Source organism: Monomorium pharaonis, unplaced genomic scaffold, assembly GCF_013373865.1.
Source record: "Monomorium pharaonis isolate MP-MQ-018 unplaced genomic scaffold, ASM1337386v2 scaffold_162, whole genome shotgun sequence".
NCBI classification, from domain to species: domain Eukaryota; kingdom Metazoa; phylum Arthropoda; class Insecta; order Hymenoptera; family Formicidae; genus Monomorium; species Monomorium pharaonis.
Window position 1 is genome coordinate 8,734 of NW_023415431.1, and position 3,768 is coordinate 12,501.

At 27.9% G+C, this 3,768-nt stretch overlaps 1 protein-coding gene and 1 long non-coding RNA gene across 2 annotated transcripts; one reads left to right on the forward strand and one right to left on the reverse strand.

The window, feature by feature from the left end:
• Positions 1-563: 563 nt before the first annotated feature.
• On the forward strand, positions 564-1,167 carry LOC118648080 (protein ALP1-like). The gene has a single exon (XM_036294297.1). The coding sequence runs from the start codon at positions 577-579 to the stop codon at positions 1,162-1,164; it is 588 nt and encodes a 195-aa protein (XP_036150190.1). The 5' UTR covers positions 564-576; the 3' UTR covers positions 1,165-1,167.
• Positions 1,168-2,611: 1,444 nt separating this feature from the next.
• LOC118648079 lies at positions 2,612-3,492 on the reverse strand. The gene is made up of 2 exons (XR_004965159.1): positions 3,276-3,492; positions 2,612-3,146 (listed from the first exon to the last, which is right to left on the reverse strand). It is a non-coding gene; the product is annotated as an uncharacterized LOC118648079 (long non-coding RNA).
• Between the last annotated feature and the right edge of the window lie 276 nt (positions 3,493-3,768).

Below are 3,768 nucleotides of genomic sequence, written 5' to 3' on the forward strand. Positions count from 1 at the left end.
TCACGATTCTTGTTGAGAAACAACGTAAATTTTTTTTTACATTATAATTATGTTATTTCGATATTTTCATAATGCAAGTACTGCATATATAGGACATGTACCCGAAATAGTTTCTAAAACGTCAAAATAACGGCTTTTACTACCTGGGATAGTCATAAAAATGACGTTAAAGTGTTGTCTTTATTAAATGTAATCTAAAAACCTATGTTTTGTCATAAAAATAACAATAAAATACCGTCAAATGTACGATACTAGCTTCTTGAAAATGACGTCAATAATATGAAAATAATGACGTATTTTTGACGTCAATATATGACATCGTTAAGATAAGACAAATGTACGTCAGTTTTACGACATTTAGACGTCATTTTATCTCGACATTATGACGTCTGGTTCGTCGTAAAATGACCAAAAAATGCCGTCAATTAGACGACACCTTGCTACCTGGGTATATTCTAAGTTTATCTTGAGGATATACCAAAATGACCTTCTACTGAGACGTTATATGAATGTTTTACGTATTCGGTACGATCATAGTACATTCCGTATGAGAGTAGAATATTCGCACGATATCCAATGCTGTCTGGGAATGTAAAATTAATTACATATATTTGTTTTACAGAATCTTTAGAAACAAGTAGATTTATACCATTACATAATTATGGAAAAAAAAAGAAATCTGCGGAGTTATGTTTATTGATGAGTCTTTGGTTCCTCAATAATAAAAAACCACATCGAACATTAGCCAATCTTTTTAACATATCATTATCATCTGTATTTCGCATTATACGTCGAATTATTAATTGGCTAGTTACTTTAGTGCCTGAAGTTGTTACATGGTCCGAAGGAAATAATATAACTGAAGTATCTGGCAAATTTCAAGAAATAGCTGGTATTCGTAGCTGTATTGGAGCCATAGATGGCTCGCATATCTATATTAATAAGCCTGAAGAAAATGGTAGGCAATATTTTAATAGGAAGCAATATTGTTACTCTATTCTCTTACAAGCTGTTACCGATAATAACATGAAATTTATTAATATATATTGCGGTGATCCAGGATCTTTTCACGACGTTCGTATGTTGAAAAGATCAGGGGCTCAATTCTTGAATTCATTTGCAAGAGAAACGTATTCGCAAATTCTGTTCTTACAGAAAAGTTGAAAATTTATTGGCTATCGTATGGCTTTCAACCAATAAACTTGCAACTTTTCTGTTAGAGCGGGTATTTGCGCATACGTTTTCTTGCAAATGAATTCAAGAATCAAGCCCCAGAGCTATTTCGCGTTGCTGAACTGGAAAGAGAAACATTTTTCCAAATAATACTTTTTTATTAGGAGATAAAGGTTACAATATAGGGTAGCAAAGAAATGGATTGTCTCTCCCTTTAAAGATAATGGTAATCTTACGATAGAACAAATAGAGTTTAATAGAAAAGTTTCAGCAACTCGAGTAGTAGTTGAGAGAGCTTTCGGTATTTTAAAAGGTCGATTTTGACAATTACAAAAGCTACCGTTACGTGATACTTATTTTATGACTCGAATTATAATAGCATGTTGTGTGCTTTACAATATATGCTTAAATAACGGTGATAATGGTGAAGATTTCTATATTGAAGAAAACTTAGAACAAAATGAGTTAGAAAACTATGACGAGCAAAGAGACGAAAATGCACACGCAGGAAACCTGGACCGTCGAATATTATTATTTCAGGAAATGTATCCTTGTAATAATTAATCATGTAATAATCTAAATTCCCACCAAACACCAAGTTACATGTAACGTACCTGTTAGTTGTAATTTCCCACTCAACAATGTAATTGTAATATAACACGTGTGTTATATTGCAATTATATTATTAAGTGGAAAATTACAACTAACAAGCACGTTACATGTAACTTTGTGTTTGCTGGGTTATGACGTTTATGTAAAACAAATAGACTTATACTCATAATTGATGTACAGATATCTGTATATATTATTTAAATAAAAGTTTTAATAATTAAATATAATATTAATAATAATATAGAATAAAAGAACAGGAAGAAAGAAATAAAATAATTATCAATACTTATATTAATCGTTTTTATTTTATTCACATTTTACTTTTTAATAAACATAATGTAATATTATTTTAAATTTAAAAATAAGCATGTAATATCACATAATTTCAGTCTAGTTTTTAGCCTAAACACAATCTAGTTTAATTGATAAAATATATTTTTTTACTTTTAAAAATAAATGACTTAGAAAATGTTAATATAGAAAAATTAAATTACTGAACACATTTCATATCACTTTATATATAATGTTCTCTCTTTAACTAAATTTGAAAAAGTTATAATATAAACAGAAATATTTTAAACTTTAAACTTTTATTAAATAAAAACCTTAAACTTTAAAAATAAAAAATAAATCAAAAAATAATATTTGTTATTAAATATTCTAATTAAAAATACTTCTGAGTTGAATCATATTTCTTAATAAATCACATTTTCTTTTTCAATCGAAACTTTTTCTCGCTCTATCATTTTGTTGAATTTTATTTCTTGTATTACTTTCTTTTTTTTTAATTTAGTTTTTCCCTTTTCAATTCTAGTTCTTCTATTTTTGTTATGTTTATTTCCATCATGACTACTTCTATCTTCATATTTTTGATGTATGATTTTTAAATGTTCTAACCACTGTTTCTCCAATTCTAATTTTGTACGAGCAACTTTAGAGCCTGTTCCATGTACACTATGTTTTTTTACTTGGTTTATTTTTATATTATTCTGTCCACTATTTATTGCTTCTTCAATATCAATATTCTCTGAGTCTGTTTCAGGTATGTCATGCTTCCTCATTTGATTTATTTTTATATTGTTCTGAATATCATTAATTTTTTTTCTCTATCAACATTTTCTAACAATATTATATTTTGTTCTTGTGATTGATTCAATGAAGTTTGCTTTAATAATGGTGAATTGAAAGAATTTTTTTTAATAGCATCACCACTTTTATCACCTGAAATTTCTTTAATTGGTTCTTCAAATTTATCAAGAGCCTTTGGAGCATTTCCACTAGTACGATTATGATCCCTTTTTTTATTATATAACTTCTTTAACGCGCTAAATTTCCATCTTATTTGATTACCATGCAGTTAACTGTAATTAGAAAGGTAAGAAAATATGATGTATAATACTGTTAATATAAATATATAAAATGTATATAAAATAAAAATACGAATATATTAACAATGTAATTTATATATATATAACCCTCTGCCTACACACCTTATTTTTCTCCCGATTCCTACACACAAGGGTTACACTAACCCCAAAATTTCGTTGACTTGTATCTTCAAATGTATTTAATCAATTTTCACTTCTTTTTTTTTAATCGAAAGGAAAAAAATCTCAGAATTATGATGGTCTTGGCTGAAAAATCGAAGATATTAAAAGAAAAGAGATTTTTTGAAAAGAATGAGAAAAGAACGAAAAATTTTTGTAAAAATTTGTTTTTTTTTTAAACGCCCATATTTATTAGAAAAAAATAGATAAAGTAATTAAAATGGTGATCAATGGAAAGGGGAAGAGTTGTACTTTAAGAATCTATTGTCAGTTTTTTATTCTATTCAAAAAATATATTTATTTTATAATGTGAATCCTCTTATCCTCTTATAAAATAGCCATGTAACCCTAAAGTTGCCTGCTAATCGCGATTGCATGGTTGCCGCTTTATTCCGATCGCGATTGGCTGTCTCGCGCTTGACTCGCTTCGTGTGCG